We start from the raw sequence: 19,768 nt of genomic DNA on the forward strand, positions 1-19,768 counted from the left end.
CATCACAAGTACTGGAAGGGTAAAAATCAAACTGGAGGGATTTTGGAGAACACATGCAGTTTTAAATTCAGAGTAAGCTTTTCTGTTCTAGGAGAGGGGAAGTTTTTACGTCATGGGGGAAAGCATTATTTGCTATTGGACTACAAAATAGTCTCTGGCAAAATGGTTGTGATGCAGCACCAGGCAAGCTTCTGGTAGCTGCCCTTGATTCAGGGCAGGCAGTGTAGCAAAGACAAAAGGCAGCATCCATCTCTGTAGATAGTCCTTTGTCTTATGGGTAACTGCAGTCAAAGTATTTCACTTGCTACTGCATAAAAGCTATGTAACAGTATGGCCCAAACAAGACAGTTTGTCAAGTTTTCTTTGTAGTCATGTGAGAGAAAAGAAATGGTAATAAGCTAATTAGGAATGAGTTAGGCTACAAATTGGCATTGATTTGGTGATAGGTGTGCGTGTATATGTGCATGTACAGTTTTTGTGGCAAAAATATCTTAAAATTCCTCTGGAAAGCAAAAAAGGTACTTTTATTTTTTTTCCTCTTCTTTTTTATTTTTTTTTTAAGCTGCTTATTAAAAAAACAAAAAAGATGAGCTAAAACTTAGCTCAACAAAGTGCTTTTATTGCAGTGTGATTTGGCCTGTTTGCATTTAGAAATTGGAGGGGTAGAACTGTGCTGGGATTACTTTACATTGCCTTTGAAGTTCATCCCGGATCAAGAACTAGTTTACTTTTGTTTTATCTTAGCTTGGGACGTAGCTTAGAACAATGTTAGCAGCTTGGAAATTCTGCTGTTTAAAAACAACAGCAATGAAAAGAACTTGGAGGTCAAACAAAGCTGAAGTCTAATATTAGATGTATGATTTTATAAGTGTTTATTAGAAAGTGTCCTGAGTGTGGATGGCGTAGGCTGGGTTTTGGCTTTCAGCCACAGAGCTGGGGGCTGCTTTGAGGCCGAGAGGAGGTTTGCTGCAGGGGCTGTGGGAATGATTGGCCTTGGCAGGTGCCTGGTCATGAAATGTCTCTCCTTGTCTGCCTACCTCAAAATGAGCTTTCCAAAGAATATGGAGATAGAGCTCAGTAGGAGCAAATATTGGCAGTTTCATAGTTTTAGAAGTCTTCTATGTAACATCAAAAACAAAACTAAAGTTCCTTTTTATCCCTAGTTCATACTTGATTTTAAAAGTTTTAAAATCTCACGCTGTAAATGCTGGATTAAAAACAGATCCGTAAAGGATTGCAAGAATGATTGTGCTGCTTAGAAATTAGTTTGACTTACAGATAGCATGACTTACAATTTTAATGCTATACTCTTCTGTACATATACCTTGTTGCATTGCTTCCATTTGTTTAGGCACATTTAAACAAGTAATTGTAATGATACCCTTTCCTCATACTAGGATTTCTGCGTTAGTTTTTGGCTTTTTGCCCATCAGTCTATTGATATTTTGGTCTTTAAGGATATGTAGCACTGTAGTTCACCTCTGACTGATGCAGGCTCATCTTACTAACTAAATATCTAAAGTTAAATGTGTAGTATAAGACCAAACCACTCATAGAAGATGAATGCTGTATAGAAGTAGATATGATTTATGAATAACACTCCAGGTTTTCTTACACATTGGAACCTATGTTTTTCTTTTATTTTTTTGTAGAACTTCAGTATGGGTTGGATTTTTTCAAGTTCTGAACTTAAAAACAGAAATATTGGAGTTAGTGGTGAGGAATATGTTGGGGGATCTTTGATTTATTTTTGGTTCAAATACTTATACAGAAATATGTGCACAATGCTTGATAGGTATATGAACTTGTTGTTTGTAATGATAATGTGCTATTAGAGAAACAAAAAGATGTCAAAGCTGAGGCTCCTGGAAGTAAAAATACATCTGCAGTCAATAATTCTTTCAATGTTTGAATTCCTACTGATGTATTTGGTGTAGATGTTTATTTGTGTATCTTTTGATGCTCTGTATGCTCTGAATATATTGCTCTTTTCAGAATCTGTAGCAAAGCTCACTCTGTAGCTTCAGTATGAGATGAACAGATGCTTGATGAGCCAGGGATGCTGGCAGGCCCTGCCAGGGCAGAGTCGTGCTGAGCTGATATTTCCTAGAAGTACCAGCTTCTCCTCTCATTAGTCATATCTCTGATCCCAAATCAGTAGGTGCTACTCAGAAGTTTTATCCGCTCTATCTAGATAAGGAGATTAGTGCACTTGCATCCCCCTGCATGCACAGTTCAGCCATTAACAGTCCAGTAATTTGTTAATTCAGCTGTGTCTGTGATCCCTTCATCTCTAAGGCAAATTAGATTCCTTGCCTGCACAGCAGGTCTTGTGGACACAGACAGAAGCTCACCTTGCTTTCTAGGACATGCTGCTTTCTTCCCAAGATGCACTTCCCAATCATACCCTTAATTAATTTTTCCAGAGCTCTCTTGCTGAAAAATAATTTTGCAGCTCCCTCTCATTAATGCATACAGAGTTTTGATACCAGAAGGCAAATATTTAAGAGCAACCTCTTCAAATGTCACTCTGACTCTGGTTTGTTGTGTGTTGGCACTGTAATTAAACAAACAAACAAAAAAAGTGTTCTTTTTGTTTTATCTTACACATCTCCAGATCACAAGCACCTCTCCCCAATGAAAATATTCATTTTGAAGCCTGCTCTTTGATGTCTTGCTGCTATAGTGTTTTTACGTTGCTTTTTTCCATCACCAATTACATCATATATGGATTGTGCCCATTTGCGTATATTCTGAGAAAGCTGGATTTTATTAACTTCAGCAGTCCAGCTACAAGGCATGGTGATCCTTCTGACCTTTAGCTTTTAATGCCCTGACGTTCCATTCCCTTTCACAGACATTGCTGACAAATGTCAGCCTGCTGTAATGTAGCGATTTAGAGAACTGTTTACTGTGGTTTTCCCCCCGCCAAGATTTAAGGATCTTCTCTATAAATAGCTAAGCTGGTCATAGCCTTCTGCATGCTAATAGGGTTCCTGAATTGGGTTTATCATAATTGGGTTTCTTCACTGAAAGCTGGGTGTGAACACCTTTTTTTTTTTTTTTTTTTTTTTTTTTTGAGAAATTCTGACTTTGTTGTTGAAGCCTTTTGGAAATACTGTAATTCTGATGAATTTACCAAGTCCAGAATCTTTCAAAAATTAGAACATCATCTTTTTCCTGCTTTTTCCTTGTCTTGCTTGCATGAATCTTGCTCTGCTGCCTTCTACTTGTTAGCAACCTTCAGTTTGGTCGCTGGGTAAGATAATCATGTTGACCTGTCATGGTGAGGGACTAACTACTCTTTTGAACCTTAAGAGTCTTCCTACTTCTCCTGCTTCACCTTTAACGAAGATAACATATTTCATAAAATACAGTTAACACGGAACTGGAAGATTTATCAGGTTTTATTTGAGTTTTTGGCTAGCCTTTTTGGTTGCTGATGATTGCTTCTTCCCTTGTCTGCGTGATAGAGACTGCTGTGGGAAAGAGTGAGCTGTGACCCAACCAAGTGTAAAAGCGTCTGCTCTTAGTAAATGTTGTTGAATTAAATGGTTTTGGTGTGTTACATTTGTGTTTGCCTTGTAGTGTTATGCAAAAGTGTTTGTCTTCAGATGCTGTCAGGTAAACATCCGAGTTGTGGTGCGTCATCCCTGAGATTTCAGGAAAGTCATAACCACATCTGATACTTCTCACAGGTTTACTGAGAGATGACACTCTTCCTTATGTCACTGTTCATTTACAAATATAAAAAGCGAATCTCTCATATTCAGTGTGTTTGTAACCCCTTGCTATAGACTGCTTTCCAGAGCTAGCCTTGCAAAAGTAAATGAGGGGTAGACTAGTGATTTGTCATTGTTGAAAGGAGTAACTTCCTGGTAGCTGCTGGATGCAGTAAAGGAGAGGCTGCAGGCAACTCAGATGAAGGCCTTCATTCTACTATCCCTTGACTGTCAGCAAGGAGTTCTCCTTGGGCCATGCTTTTGGAAATGAAGACAAAGTAATTGTGTTGCTTGCAGTACCTCCCTAAAAGCAGCGATTTCTTCAAGAAACCATGCTTGCATGCAAAATAGATGTGGGGTTTTACATACAGAGCCAAGCAGCAAAAGCTTGTCTCCTGTAAGAGAGGAAATATATTTGAATACAGAGGGAATTTGCACCATACAGGTCTGCTCTCAATAGCTAGCTATGAAGTGTTCAACAGACTGAGGACGATGAGCATAAATCAGTATGTCAATCTTACCATGGATGGCTTTTTGTGTTGTGTGTGTTCATGTCTGTGTCTGTCCCTGGAAATAAAGCTGGTGGCATCAGATGAAAAGATTAATTTATTGTTCAGTCAGAGTCAATAAGGTGATCTTTACAAAAGTTTTTGTTGTTAGAGTGCTTCATTAAAGTGGACCAAAGGCAGCTGACCTGAACTTCAGCAGTGACCTTGATCAAAGAGTCAGACTTTTCAAGAAGCCTTTCTTATTCCATTCTGAGTATAGTGTGGGTCACTGGAGCTATAAACCAAGAGTGAGACAAAACAAAATTCTGTAACTGGCCTGTCTGAAATGTTGAACTTTTGACTTACTTGTGGTTGCAGCTGGGGGAAAAGATAGCTTCACTATTAATAAAGACTTCCATACCTATAACCAACTATTGACAAATACATAAACACAGAGGAGATGGATTAGATTGAAAATCTAGAATTCGAAAAACATGACATTTAGCCTTTCTTTCACCCATGAAAGATGTGAAGAGATAAGAGACTGAAACTTGCATCCAGGAAATTTTATGTGCCTATCCCCGCTTGCATCTCTTGGTGAATGTGCACAGCTGTCAGCCAGTCAATGAGGAGTTTGGTTTTGAAAAATAGATAATGCCATGCAGTGCTTTTCCTGTCATTAATACGAAATAAAAACAAGAATTTGTAAATAATGCTTCAACAGAAAGATAGTAGATACACTGCAGCATCCACAAAAACATGCTCATAAAGAAACTCAAACTTTTTCCATTTCTGTGAGGAAAAAATTGTACAAGTTATTGATTTTCTTTGTTCAGAGAACATAAGCATAAGGTATTTGAGTCTCTCAGTTGCTCTTTTTTGTGGCATTTCAGCTTAACGACGGCGGAAAAGCAGCCCGAGCACAGGTGGGGATTGGTGACGTGGTTCTCACCATTGATGGTATAAGTACAGACGGGATGACTCATCTAGAAGCACAAAACAAGATCAAGGCGTGTACAGGCAATCTGAACATGACTTTGCAAAGGTAAGGAAGCTTTTTCTTTCTTTCTTTTTTTTTTTTTTTAAGAAGAATTAATCATTATCATAGTAGTTGTTTGGAGACTAAAAACATGTAAGTAGTTTGGCAAAGTGCTTGGAGTTAAGTGGCCTTCATTTGAAGATAGACTACTGTAACCTGAAATGTCTTGATTTATTGCATTTCAGAAAATATGTTAGTTGTTAATTACTTGAGTAGGCAGAGATCTTTGTTGACCTTCTGTCACCTCTTCCGCATTGTATGAAGTCTAGTTCCTCCTTGAACTTTGGTTTTGTTAACAGTATTTAACTAAAAACAGACTGGACTAGCCTTTTTTCTCTCTCTTCTGGTTGAGTGAGGACCCTACTTTTTGTGTTAGGCCCTACGTTGTTTTTATTTCTAAACCTCCCCTTATTCCATTAAACATTGCTGTAAGTTCAGAAAATAAGACGAATGACACTGTCAATAGCAGCTAATGTGGCAGAACAGGCCTTTCAGAGGCCAGGCTGAAGTGTATTGTGATGAAAGTTGCTTGAAAAAACTACAACGAGATTGCATTACTTCAAAGGGCAACTATCTGCTAGCACTTATTTAAAATAAGTTCTTCTTTCTTTCTTTTAAGTATTTTAGAACCTAACTTTAGAACCTACTTGGGGTAATCTTAGGAGGCATATATTAGTAGAAGATCTGAACCTGTTTTTGGTTAATAAATTTATGCTGTGAGTAAATTGTTAGAAAATGAGCAAAGTTAAGGTATAAGAAGCAGTAAAATAGAGCAAGGTAAAATACCTGCTATTCCATAAAGCTGAACTGTGTGTTGGATTTCGGTTGAGGGGAAGGTTGTTTGGCTTTACTTCAGATTAAAGTGAAATACAACGCTGTCCTGTTCCTGGAATTCTGTCGATTTGGTAAATAGTTGACTTTGGCACATGGCTATTTTATTTCTTTCCCATTATATTACCTGCAGCAAAATCTCTCCACTGCTGAATGATGTTGATTTTTTATTTATTTTTTTTTCCCACTCAGTCTTTGAGTTACAGGACTGAAAATACTGCAGCTCAGTGCCAAAGAGAGGTGGTTCCCAAAGTGGTACTGCTGTTGTACAAAATTGCAGCTTCCCTTTGCGAACTGCAGTTACCACTATAGAAGTTGCAGACTGGGCCAATCTGCCTGTCCCTAAAATTTCTTCAGTTTCAGCATACTGCTCTTAGCATGGGGCTACGTTCTGGAAGAGGTTGGAAAAAAGGAGCAGAATGCTCACATGCTCATTGTTGGGACTGAAGCAGGAAGAGTGGCAGCACTAAGCAAGAAATTCCGGCAGACTCTCAAAAGTCTCCCAAGGCTAAAAATTGACCTTTATTAGAAGACTGCTATTTTTATTTAATGATGTGAGTATCTTGTAGAAAAACTGATCACTGAAGCCAATGCATAATGAGAACTATCTTTTTTTTCTTATTAAAGAAAATAACTGCCATTGTACCTTGCTGCTTACCGCTGTGCTCTCCTTCAGCAATGCAGTTCTTCAGTGAGTGTTGGTTGAGCCCCATATCAATATTGCCTCACCAGTTAATACTACCTTTCTAAACAATTATCCTTCCTTTCAATAAGGAAAGGAACATCCCTGTTGGAGAGTGCAAAAATGAATAAGGACATGGCTGAAGGCCTGAGAAACGTCTCGTTCTCTTGGGTGGTGGTGACGGTACGCAATGTTACATGACACGTAGTTGAATTCTCTCATGAATGCTCTTTTTTCTGAGAGGGTACAGTTTCAGCCCTTCTTGCTGATTCTTGTTTTGTCTGCTGTCCTACTGTGCTTTGGTCTTTAACTGTTCTTAATAAGCGATTCCATTTGCTCAGCCTCTGAAGAAAGGATTATCTTGTGGTGTGGTTCATGCCTGGGGCATTTTCTCCAGTGAAACTTGTAAAGCTGGCAGTAAGTTTCTTGGTGAAACAACCCACCAGTGGAATCATACTCTGTACTTAGTATGTTGTTGGCTTTTTGAGTTTTTATAAAGGCAAGCAGGTCATTTGGAAATGCCTCGCTTTCCAGGAGTCCACTGAGTCACCCTGGCAGACAACCTTGAGTAGGGCTTTGACCCACTTTTGCCTGTCATTTTAAATCGATTGTCAGGTTTAATATCAGATATCAGAAAGGAACAGCAGGTGTGTCCCATTCAGGCAGTAACTTGTCTGGTTGGGCATAGAGATGACTGCCATGTGGTTTAAAAATTGAATTAATCATGAGTTAACCCAGTCCTCTCCTGTTCTCACCCTTCCTACCTTGCCCAGGAACTGACTCATGGGTTTGTCTGGTACCTGACAGCTGAAGGCTGGGTTGGGATCAGACAATCAGAGATCAAAGAAACAGCCAGAGCCACAGCATGTGGGAGTGGGACAGATGTCCTATCTTGAAGTGGTGCTTCTCTACAGTCCCATGGGCTCAGCTGTTTCTAATTCTGCCTGGATCTCATGAAACCAAAGCCATAGGCAGTGCACTCCCAGCTCTCCTGCCTGTGAGGGATTTGCTTTGTTGGTTTGTTTATTCCTTTTAGTCTGGAAAAAAGTGCTTTGCAAAGTTGGATGGACTCATGCTAGCTGCAGATGCGGCTTGCCCATGGGAAGAATGGCTTGAGGCTATAAAAGGGGTGGTGAGATGAGTGATTTTAATACTGAGGGATTTCCATAATTGCATTCTTCTGTTCCTACCTCTTCTTTCAAAACTAAATAAATATTCTGAGGCATTATTGCTCCCCTCCAAGATTAAAGAGAAGCTGTCGAAGTGAAACAGCATTGGTCTTTATATTATGCATCATCACCACAGATAGGATAGGAAAACTTAAGAACTTCTTAAAAAAGTAAAATAAAAACACTTTTTTTTTTTTTTAATACTTCCACTCACTGATAGCTGCAGTGTGGGAATGCTGAAGTTAGTCCTAAAAGTGTATATAAACGTCTAGATAATGCCTCAATTTTCTGCCATTTTAAAGGATAATGATGATCAGTGAGGGCCAAGCAAAAGGAGAGAGTGTTACAGCTTGAGCTAATGGCTTTTGCAGTGTCCATGTTGGGTGAAGATAGTTATAGGAACCTGAGTATACTTCTGTTTGATACTTTTTTTTTGTGGTAACAATAACTTTTGTTTGTGATAAGTGGTAGGAATTACTGTACTTTCATCTATGGATGCCTGCTTTACCCTTGCTTGGTTAGAATTTGATACAGTTTAATGTAATTTTGAATATGTGGAAGTAAACACGGTCATGGAGACTTTAGTGAGATGTGAATACAGTGGCAAGATGGGAAAAAAATACTGGGCACACTACCAGCCTCACAATGGAGCATTCTATGTAGATTGCTTGTGAGAGACTAAATAAAATGATCAGAGCAATTGTTATTTGAAAGTAAAACTTACATAGCTACAGCTTTTATATCTATGTATATAACTTTGTGAGAGTACCACATCAAAGGCAAGAGAGAAGCCTTTATGATCAACTTCCTTATTATAGATATTTTAATTTGGTTCAACTCTGTCAGGTTTTTATTTGACTCTATTTTTTTGTGCAAAGCAGAAAAAATAAAAGAGAAGGAAATTAAGGCGAAAGAAGTAGCCAGCCTGGAAGGCATATTTAGTGCAATGCCTTCTGAAACTTTACATCTTAAAGGAGTATGTTTATGGAGGCAGTTGTGCGCATATCTTGATTGGAAAACAAATTCAGCTGTTTTGTAAATGAATGTTAGTGTAATATTTGAAGAGAGGAGAATAAAACCTTCCTTTCTTCATGTGTAAGGCTATGTCACATGCTGTTTTTAAAATATTCACTCCTCTGTTACTGAAGGAACTGGTATTATAGCTGCCATAATTAAAAGTATGTTTTGTTTGGAGATTGCTTAAATACAAAGAGATAAAACTGTGGTTGCCAGCTGTGCACAGCAGGACGTTCCCAACTTTTCCATGTGCTGGGAAGTGTGTTCAGGTGATGTCTTAAAAACTGATTAGCTCCGGACACAAGTTTTGTTGGTTAGCATGAAAGCTATTTAATTTCACAATTTCTATTTTCTTCTCCTTTTATGACACAATTTTATCTTTTAATGTTCGCTTCCTTTGTATTCTTTTTCTAAGAAGCATTAAATGCATTTCATAGTTAGGGATTATTTTGTTATGATATTTATCCCTTCCTCCAAGAGACCTTGCTCTTTTGCACCCCAATATTTTATTTTTCTGTTGAAACCCTTTCATGGTTCCCATGAGGACAGATGGAAACCAGATGCTTGCTTTTTGGATATCGACTTTAGTAACTTAGCATGGGCTTCCATAAATAAATCTGTAAGTTACTGAACAGCTAAGGGCCACCTCCTTATTTTAAATATTGTTTTTGGGGACTATTTCTCCAGACTCATGCCTTAATTATTCTTTGGAGTTGAGAAAGATAAAGATCATGTATTTCTACTGTTACATGACACCACGATTCCCATGAAACTTCTGGAAAAAGTGGCAATGAGCAACTCAAGGATTAAGAAGAAATAGTAGAGAAAATCCTGGAAGGCACTGGTTGGTTTTTTTTTTTGACTTTTATAATATGGAACTTATTTACTCCTCTTATTCATAAAACAGATCTTTATGGTGAGAAAACCGTACTACTTTTGAAGAAGTTTTTTTTCATCTCTTCCTGAGAACAGGAGCAGAAGTTTATGGGGACACCTCATTTGGGAAGCACCCTTGAGGTTGTTTGATTTTATTTACTTCTCTATCACCTTACAGCAGCAATCTTTTGGGTGTTGTATGTCATCACAGTGGTTTCTCTAATGCTGCTTCTATTTCTGCAGTAGTTGAGTTCACAGACTTTTACAAATGAATGTAGGCACTGCAATGCAGTCAATGGATTTCAGAGATGCCTATGGGATTTTTGGTTTTGTTTTTCTGAACTTTTAGAACGACAGGGCTACCCAGAAGTCTGAGGTGAGGCTAGAGCCACCTGGGCAGTTTTGATGTCCATATTAGCAGGACAAATTCGGAAGCATAATTCAGATGAGTCTTAAGACTGGGTTCTGCAGTTAGTAAACCAAGCATCAACACCAGTGACACTTACTTTATCTGCTTTCCTGAGTATGAAATCTTTATTACAGCATTCTTCCTCATCTCAGATTTTCCTTCAGGAAATACGAAGTCTAGACTTCCAGCTTAAGAACAGCTGAAATTCTCATGATTTGAGGTGGGGTAATAAGGAAAAATGTTATGGACCATTTGATCTCTATTTTGTAAGGTAGTTTTTCAACTTATCCATTTTAGAAAGGGTTGTCTGCAGTAAGAGTAGATCAGCATGCATTTTATTCACTATTTTTACTGTTCCCAATATTATTTTTAATAGAAAATAACTAAAAATAACTAAATGTTGTTATAATTTATTGTATAAAGTACTCTTATCTGCAAGGGCGCAGGAGGAAGAGCTTTTTGTTGTGAGGCATGTGTATTCTGACAAACTGTGTGGGCAAAGGGTATGATCTTGTTTCTGTTCTGGATTTGGGAATTGAGCTTATAAGAGGCTTTTTTTCTTGCTTTGCTCTGTAAGTATAGACTGTCTGTAAATGATTTTGATTAAAAAAAATAAATATCACGGGTACTGGAAATATTGTGGATCCCAAGATCCTTTGTCATCAGTACAGAAATTGGAATTCCTAGAGGTTAAAAGTTCATATAACCTCCAGAGAGAAGGGAGAAAATGGTATAACTGTTAAATAAAATGACAGAAGTAGTGATATAATAAAAATAATAATTAAAGAAAGGAACCACTAGAAAAACTACAAGAGAAGAAAGGATTTCAGACTATTAATAATACGAGTTTCACTTTGGGTGATAGTTAAGACTTGTACTTCATGGTTTATGAGTCATGGATTGCTTGGGGTGGATATTTTGTTTCCATAAACCATATAAGGATAAACTTTTAAGAAAGCTATGGCAGGAATGCATTAGGAAGTCTTATTTTTCTCCCACTTTGGTTTACTAGTCATCATTGTTTCCCTTACATAGGCATTTTTGTTTTAGTTTTTTTCTTCAGTGATTTGCTTTTTTAGCATATAAAAGATGTCTTTGTTTCCTGTGCTAGTTGAATGTAGGGACTAAATTGGTTTAAAGGATCTCAATTTGAGTCACATTTTTCTAAGCTTCATATTTTTTTTTTCTTGAGTTCTTTTTTTCAATAATATTAATACGTGTATAGCTCTTCTTTCAGGGGTGTCATGCATGATCAGACAAGAAAAGCAGTAATGGAAAGCAAAATAAAATACAACAGTCACCAGACGGTTCAACCCAATATACTCTAAGAGCTACTTTATTCTGTATTTTAGTAAATCTGGATGCTTTGATGAAGTGGGAGAAGAAGTATGCCAACAGTGCTGTAATGGAGAGTTAGACCTTCAGGTTTGCTTCATGACATTGTGTTCCTCAGCAGGACTGAGGAGAAATAGCAGTGCCAAGCTGGGACTCACCTGACCTCCTGCATCAGCGCAGATATTTGGTATGAGGAAAAGGTGATCCAAGGTTGTGTGATTCCTGGCAGGAAAATCACCTAGTGCTTTGGTCATCCTGCCCTTTGGGTTTGGCAGTAGCTTGACCTGAAGGAGAAGCATATTGCAGTGCAAGCAACTGAGTGACCCTTGTGTCTCGTTCTGAAATTCAACAGTGCTGGGCAGGAGCTTGTCCATAGAATTCAAAGTTAGTGGAGATACTCTGGTTCTTCCTTCTCACACAGAGGTGCTCTTGTGTTCTTGGTGCCTGCAGTCTTTTCTTTTCAATTGGAGCCAGGATAGAAAGTTTTTGCTCTTCATGTAGCAGCTGAACAGGTTTTGCTGGCTAAGCCATGCATTTGGGAAGTCTGCCTGCAAACTAAATAAATGGAAAGGGTACAGCTCTTGCTTCCAGCTGGAATTAAAAACCTTTTGTTATGCGCAGCATTTTGCTGCATGTCAACTAGCAATTAGATGAACCACAAAATATGCTGCAGATAAACAAACTGAACAGACTAAAGACTTGCCTTGAAGTTCAAAAGGAAGTTGCTGGGGTGAAAATGTAAGGTTTCAGGGTAAAAATAGTGTTCAGTGACCCATTTTATTTTTGTTGGGGTCATACCTACACATCTGCCAGGTGGGCGGGAGTGAGGGCTAACAAAGGAGCAGTCTTCCACATGTTGTTTGCCACAGGGCCTTGTTGGGGAACTGTAGAGCTGCAAGCATGAAAATATGCAAATATATTTTGGTAAGAAAGATCATAAATTCCATAGTGAGTATATAGAGGACAATGCCAGGTACTATGGGTAGATCATAATTTAATGAGCACCTTAGATGTTTCTTTCAACAGTACTTTAGCTGAAACATGATGATTAATTTACATCTCTGAAGATAGGAACAAACAGCGATATTTTATTCAAACATATTTTACCCAAAACAATGTAATTAGTTTGAAATACCTGAAAATTAGAGCAAATCTCTTGATGCCAGTGTGTGCGTTCTTCCAGAATGTGAAGAAGCAAAATTGAGGGATTATCTCTGTGGGCAGCAGGGAATTCTCTAATGTACTCCACATGGTTAAACTAATGTTTTAGTGTGTACAGCAAGAACTAATGTTTGCAAGCTGAAATTTAATACTCAAAATGTGTCTAGGAAGTTTGCAGTGGTAACTATCATTACTGGGAGTCTGACTACTGCCTAATAAAAATTTCCAGATTGCAAATTCCTTTAGACAGTTTTCTTGTCTGCTAAATTGATTTATATTCCCGGTGCTGAAAAACCTTCTCATGGCTATGGAAGTGTGGAAGCAGATCTTGCAATTGATGTTTGAACATCCTCAGTTTGAAGATGTTCAGATCAATTTAGCACAGTGCAACTGCACCTTTCAAGCAGTCTTTGATAGCACGGATGCTTCTAATTAGAAAACTGCATGTCTTTCCAATCATTAAATATATGCATTTTGGGAAAAAAATGCAGATATCAAGTCATAGAATACTTCTGGTTTTGACTGCAAATATGCAACAGCATGTAGCTTCCCAGTTTGGTCCTGCTTTTTGGTTTGTATGCAGAGAAGATTCACATCTGTGTTTCAGGGTGATGTATGTTTCCTCCCACTTAGAATTAATCCTCAGTGTGAAATGTATGTGGGGTTTGTTTATTAATGAGTTATGGACTGTAACTGCATTAATAAATTAATTTCTACATCTTGTAATAAACTTCTACAGCTTGCACAGCGGTAGTGACTCATGCTGCGTAAGCACTGCAAGATTCTTGTTTCTTTAGTAATATTATCTGCTGTGCAAAGCACCCAATTACAACTTCACAATTATTTACGACTTTTTTTTTAGAATGTTTAGCATTTTATTTTCTAAAACTATGGAATTTTCTTCTTCTTCTTATGAAAGTATAGTCTTCTGTTCACACTGTAAAATCTGACCTTGCTTGATAACTATTGAGGCTCCAAGGACTTCAGTGGAAGATACTACATAAGTTACCATGATGACTGTTCAATTAAGGATGGGCATTACCAGTCATTTTTGACTAATTTAAGTGCTTATTCTCCCTCTTGTTGTCAAGAACTCCCAAAGGAAATACTGTTTATTACATTTATTTGTACAATTCAATAATGGCATAATTCTACTTTGATAAATAGCATTTGGTGCACATATTTCACTTCCTAAAGAGAAGTTTCCTATGAGAAAGTAAGATGAGAAAAAAGCTGTGCTCTTGGAAGCTCTGGTGCAAAATACCATAGAAAGATTAATTGCCCTGTAAAATAGTCCTGTGAGTTGTATCTGTTAAGGCTGCTGTTACTTCAGTATTAGAAGTAAAATTGAGCTTTGTAATTTACAAGCAAATTTGTACATTGCTTGAATGACATACATACACTGGTTTTACATCCCTCACTACCTCACATTTTCCGGTAGGACGTGTTTTGGCCTGACACTGTTGAGTAGATTTATTTTGGTGGATGTGTTCTGGTCTTGAACAATAATAGAATGCAGTAATGGCAGAGACAGTTTCCTCTGAAAGGGGAGCACATCAAATCCATGAACCTGTTAGTCTGTGGCCAGACTCGTCCTAGCTTGGTACCTGATGATTCAGCAGAAAAGGGAGGTGAAAGTAAGCCATGCTGAAAACAGCTTTATGCAACCCCTGTGTGGTGAGAATCTAGCTGCTTGCACAAGAGATTGGGGTTTGATTATCACTCATGCTTGTAACTAGCAATTAAATTGGGATCCTGTGGATGTTGGTTCCTGTATCCATCAGCGTTACTCTCACCCTGGGTAGGCTGACAGCATCAAGGTATTTGTGCTGTGTGAAAATGGAAAGTATGTGCCCACATTTTTTTTTCTTCTTTAATTGTTTTTTCCTCTAGCTTGTACATAGTGTATCTTTGCTTTCACTTAGCACATAGTACATTATCACTTACGTAGATGCAGCAACCCCCTGCTTTTGAACTTCTGATCCTAAGTGGAACAGAACCCTGCTTGGAAAATGCTTGAAAAGAAAAGTGTCTCTTCCTTCTTGTGATGAGGAAGAAAGTAGTCATTTGCCAACTGAAAAAATGGGCCAAATATTTTCACTTTCTTTAGATGCTGAAAACAGCACTGCTAACCATGTATCTGTGGTGGTGGAGTTGTGCCCCCATGAACCTGAATGGAAATTGGATTTTCTTTTATTTTGACTTGGTGACATCTGCTTCTCTTATAAAGCGAATAAATAATTATTGTTTATTTTTTCAGATAAGTTCAGCTGAGCTTGATGTGAACAAGTGGTTTGGTGTGTGCTTTAGAAAATATTGGCACATGTTTACGTCTGAGATTTTTACCAGCATTCTTGTGTAAACTGAGTATACTTTGTCATTAAAACTAAATTTGCAGATGATTTCAATCTGTCACATTTAAATTCACGATAGATTTAATACTTCCATATTTTGGATCTTAAATGTTCATCTTGATGTCCTGCAACTAACTTCTTAGCTTATAATGGCAGCTTAGTATTTTTCTCCCACTACTTTGGCAATCTTTGATATCTTAACTTGGTTAATTTTTACTAACATACTATTAAAATACCATTGGGTTGCAAAAAAAAAAAAAAAGGCTTGAGCACCTAGTGTTGTGATATCTGAACAGAAAACCCTTCAAAATAAAACTAATGACTTTAGAAGCCATTGCCTTGAGATGGTCACAGATTTCAGAGAGAATTTGTCAGCAGGTGACAGTTTCTAAGCCCATCTTTGATGTTAATTTCTGGATAATTAAGTTGGCGCTTAAATGGGTTGCCTGAAAAGCAGTTTTTTTGAGGGACTTGCTTTTTCTGACTCATCTGTTACTTGTGCTTAAGCTATGACCACTGCTGTATAAAGGACATTTCAGCTGAAAGGAATGAACTGTGGAAGCTGTATGAGCTTCTGCAAAGGGAACTTCAAATGCTCACTTTTGGTGGAAAAACAGTCCAAACCAGGCTGGTTAGTTTATTGTCTGCATAGTGTCAATTATAACTACTAAAATTTGATGTGGAAAACAGAACATAGAGTACATTCTTGAAATGTATTATAGAGTTCAGAGAGTTTTAATGAACACAGTGACTTCAGAGATAGCTAATGCTTCTCAATTACAAACCGATTATTTTTCCTTTACATACAAAGCCATTCCACAAGAGCAGGCTAAGTTTCAGTGGCACATGGAGCCACTAAATACATGTGCTGTGCTAAGTACGCGTAATACTTTCCATTCAAAGCCTTTCAATTATTGAAATTCATAAATGTGCCTGTTGTTGATACTGTTCTTAAAGTCCCTTAAAGGCCAAAAGTGTTACCAGCTATCTCCTTTCCATGTTTTGAATGGAAGGTAAGAGCTCAGAAAGTTATTCATTTTCCATTAAGACTTGTTAATCCATAAAGTACCACCTCATTAAGGTGACAGTGAAATGAATGCCAGGAGAAGTGTGATTTTTATCATACCTTCTCCTGGTATTAAAAAATGAGCAAAGTGCATAATGTAACTATACCCAGAGAGTATGTTTGTAGTATTTTCATACCAATTACTCTTCTTGAAGAGATTGAAGGGAGCTTTTTTGGAGCAGAAACAAACAAAAAAATAGATTGTTATGCAACCACACAAGTGAGAGGAGGTGGAATGTCAGTGGTAAAACCAATATTCTATCAACTCAGTGCTGTTGTTGATCATTTAAAAAAAGAACTTGGAGAAATCAGAAATACATTTAATGTACTCCTAAGAGGGTACTAATCTGATGGATTTATCTTAGTAGGCAGGATGGTTTCCTATCTTAGCTATGTTTATTTTCATACTTGAAATAACAAAAGCACTTTGAAATAAAATACAGTTATTAAGTTTTGAATTTCTCTCATGGTGGAAAAAAGCTCTTTGTTTAATGAAGAGGACTTCATCTGATGTTAAAGATAATGCAGCCTGAGGCACATAGCAGACTTCCTGGAGTAAGATAATACCTTGTAGGGCTGGACCTGAACTGTTTCTGCCATAAGCCAGCATTTGTCTGACTCAGGCCATCTTTGATCAAGATATGAGTAAAGGACACTGTGAAGATTTTGTTTATTGTTTTTTTTTTTCTTGTCTTTTTGAAAGAGAGATGGAGAAGGTCATAGTTGTCTGTAAGGCTTTGCCTGAAGATAGAATTTCAAAGATTTTTACTTTAAGCCTATACCTTTAATTTTGATCATGAATATTTTTCTTGGCTTAGTTGTGTTTTTTTTCCTCTTCCCCCATAATACTTTACCATTAGTGAATGTCTTCTTGTTAGAATGAGATACTGTGAGTAGCTGCTTATTGCGTGTGAGGCCTAAAGGAAGTATGGGGGTGAGCTGCAGCAATTGCAAACATTACATATTTACTCTTCCCTGCCCTGCTCATGGGGTAATTCACCCAAATGACTCTATTCTTAAAAAATGCTGAGAATTTGTCTGTTTCTTCCTATGACACACTAAGTCACCGCTTTAAGCTTCTGTGTTTTTTTCTTAAATACCACAGAAGACTTGTTTCATCATGACTCACCAAATCATTGTTGCTTTGGGGCATTTTTCCTTTTTTTTTTTTTTTTTTTTTTTAAATCGATATGCCTGCCTTTCTGTGGTTGCTTTTGCTTTGTTTGTTAATTATTGCCCTTCTTGAAGGGGATCTATCAGACTTGACTGCTACCCAATTAGGTGGAAATGTGGAACAGAAGATACAGAATATGCTAGTAGTGGTCCAGTCTCTGCTATAGGTTACTGTGGTTTGCTTATGATCTTACAAGGAAGCAAAAGGAAAAAGAAGAAAAAGGCTCCACGGCCCAAGTTTGTGGTGTTCCTTCACTTCCTTACCTAGAGGAGTAGATGTGGAAGTGTTTCACTGTGGGATTAAGGGAACCCAGGTGCTTACAGAAATTTCAAACTTGGTCAGTTCTAGAGTTGCAGAAAACCTTTAAGAAGGGCTTTAGTCCGAAGGACCAGCCCTTGTGTGAGCTCTCCACAGGGGTGACTTACCATGTCTTCTCTTGGACATAAGAGTAGACCCAAGAAAAGCAGTGCTGGTGGTTCACCAAATCAGTATCTTTTTCTAAGAAAGAGTATGTAATATGTAATACTTTGCAGAATCAAATTAGCATGAAACCTTAAGGAACATTTTGTTTTGTCTGGTCCAGTGCTTCCAGAACTCCTGTACTTCAAGTAAAGAATTTAAATGTTTCCTTAACGCCATTCTCATCAGATTTTCTTGCTAGCACTGTTGAAAAAGGATGTAGGATTATCTGTATAACTGGTCTGCAGCGAGATTTGTTGCTCACAGTTATGGATGAAACCCTTCTTTCCACCCCTAATTTGACCTGTGCAACCTATCTGGTACCTTTTTGAATGTCAGAGACTTGTCAGTTAGCATGCACATTATGGTATCATTGATTTATTTTAAGCTTCATTCTTAGCTATTGAGTGAAAAATTTAAGGAAACAATGTGAAGTTGGCCACAGTTTATCTTCAAGTCTTAAAATAACGCAGATACCTCAGAGAGTGGCATGATCTTTAGTGACATTTTAATTCTGTTGGCACACTTTAAAATAGCCAGCTGGGACATCACAGATAGACTTCAGTTTTGAAGCCTTGCAGTTACCATCTGAATGCCAAACTTTTGAGGAGCAAAATACTGCGTTTATATATAGATGAAACAAGCTGTAATCAGGCTGGCCTCACAACGTATGCCAGTAATTGGTAACAGCTGCATTAGAACAATGCAGCTGTTAAAACTCCTCCACGCCCCAGAATACATGTATTTGTCTGGTCCAAAGATCACTTATGGGTGTATTGGTATGCTTTTCTTCAGGATGCGGAGAATTACTTGGGATGCATTCATTTGAGGAAATCAGTCCTTGGTTATATTTTAAGGGAGTGTTAGGCATAAGCAGACTCACAGAGATTGAAAAAGTAATCCAAAGCCCTTCTCCTACAGCAAATAAATAGTATCTTGCCCTGGAGATCTTTACTTTGGTGTCTGGAAATAAGCGTCACTGTAGTGAAATTATCCAGTGGTTATGTGAGTGTTGTTCGGTATGCTGCAGCAGAACCTCCTATATATGCAAAATGCACAATATGGTTAAAGATATATACATTCTTCTATTTCACCTTGATCGGTGTTTCTTGTGTATTCTGCCTGGCTGCTTGTTAGTCAGAAGCCCAAAATGTGCCAGACCAAACCTTGAGCCAATTTGCATGGGAGTAAGTGAAAATATTGAAAGACAAGAAGCCTGGATCTGTCAAGATAAGCTGTCTGTGTCCATGTGTGCCCTTTTCTGTGGAACTGATAATCTGAGCTCTACAAAGTATTTATTAGAAATATATGGATATTGTTGGGTTTGTTTTGGGTTTGCAAATCGCTCCTCCCTGTTTTTATGCCAAACATGGCAAGTCTGATTTCTGTGGAGAGAGTCACCATATTCAATTAACTGAAAAAGCAAAATCCTTTAAGCTGTACATACCAGCAACTTAACCCAGCAACTGGACTGGATTTTGCATGGTGTGAGGCTATGAAGCACTCAAAGATCTCTTCATAGTAACTGAATCTGGGGTTGAGGGTAGACAGTCCTTACACATAATATTGCCTTCACAAAAATTGTTCATGATCATGTTTGTCTTTGCTATGTTTTACAATGGAGTTGTTCTTGGAGGAAAGCTTTAATAGCCCTCGGTTCAACTGCAAATTTTTTATTCACAGAAAGGACTATAGCAAAAATATTGATGCCTTTAACCAAGAGATACAGGGGAAGGCTGCGCCTCTGAGAAATTTCGCTCTGGAAGTTGTATGTGCTCTTTGTGAACACAGTAGAGCAGATCTCATTTTGCCTATGTAACTGATTTGCAAGCAACCTGATCACAAGCATCTCAAGACTAACATGAATATACTACCTGTACTGCTTTGGGACACTGAGCAATATTTCTCCCTCTCCCTCCCTAGTAATTCCATGTGTTAATAACAACACATCAGAAAGTCAGGGAAGCAACAGCTTTATGCAAATGT

At 37.9% G+C, this 19,768-nt stretch overlaps 1 protein-coding gene across 44 annotated transcripts in view; it reads left to right on the forward strand.

The window, feature by feature from the left end:
* The window catches only part of PDLIM5 (PDZ and LIM domain 5), a 111,301-nt gene that overhangs the window by 29,312 nt on the left and 62,221 nt on the right, over positions 1-19,768 (forward strand). For 43 of the 44 annotated variants that reach the window (XM_085545217.1, XM_085545249.1, XM_085545214.1 and 40 more), the window contains one exon: positions 5,104-5,255. In XM_085545217.1, the coding sequence (XP_085401343.1) occupies positions 5,104-5,255 (152 nt within the window). Of the gene's footprint in view, positions 1-5,103; positions 5,256-19,768 lie in introns of those variants that run through there. The other variant, XM_085545242.1, reaches the window with a different exon arrangement.

Source organism: Coturnix japonica, chromosome 4, assembly GCF_054131305.1.
Source record: "Coturnix japonica strain WE chromosome 4, WE-NBRP24, whole genome shotgun sequence".
In the NCBI taxonomy this organism is placed as follows: Eukaryota; Metazoa; Chordata; class Aves; order Galliformes; family Phasianidae; genus Coturnix; species Coturnix japonica.